General features: G+C 69.6%; 1 protein-coding gene across 1 annotated transcript in view; it reads right to left on the reverse strand.

Annotated features, from left to right (window-relative positions):
* Nucleotides 1-207, reverse strand: part of TMCO6 (transmembrane and coiled-coil domains 6) — a gene marked incomplete at both ends in the record, with an annotated part of 6,000 nt that overhangs the window by 1,263 nt on the left and 4,530 nt on the right. The window contains one exon of the mRNA XM_008936463.1: nt 84-201. Within this exon, the coding sequence (XP_008934711.1) occupies nt 84-201 (118 nt within the window). The remainder of the gene's footprint in view (nt 1-83; nt 202-207) is intronic.

Here is a 207-nt window from a genome sequence, read left to right on the forward strand (position 1 = left end):
GCACCCCGCCCCCGCCCAGTCACAAAGGCAGCTCCCGGGAGCAGCTCCGGCTCCAACGGCAGCCCGGCCAGGCGCTCACGGACCCGTGAGGTTGTTCAGCAGCCAGAGACTCTCGTGGACGATGAACGGGAGCTGGAGGAAGTGCTGCAGGATGAGGAACAGGGCGGCGAGCAGGCGCTCATCCCGGACCTGGCCCTCGCAGCCCGT

Source organism: Merops nubicus, unplaced genomic scaffold, assembly GCF_000691845.1.
Source record: "Merops nubicus isolate BGI_N331 unplaced genomic scaffold, ASM69184v1 scaffold4873, whole genome shotgun sequence".
Taxonomy (NCBI): Eukaryota; Metazoa; Chordata; class Aves; order Coraciiformes; family Meropidae; genus Merops; species Merops nubicus.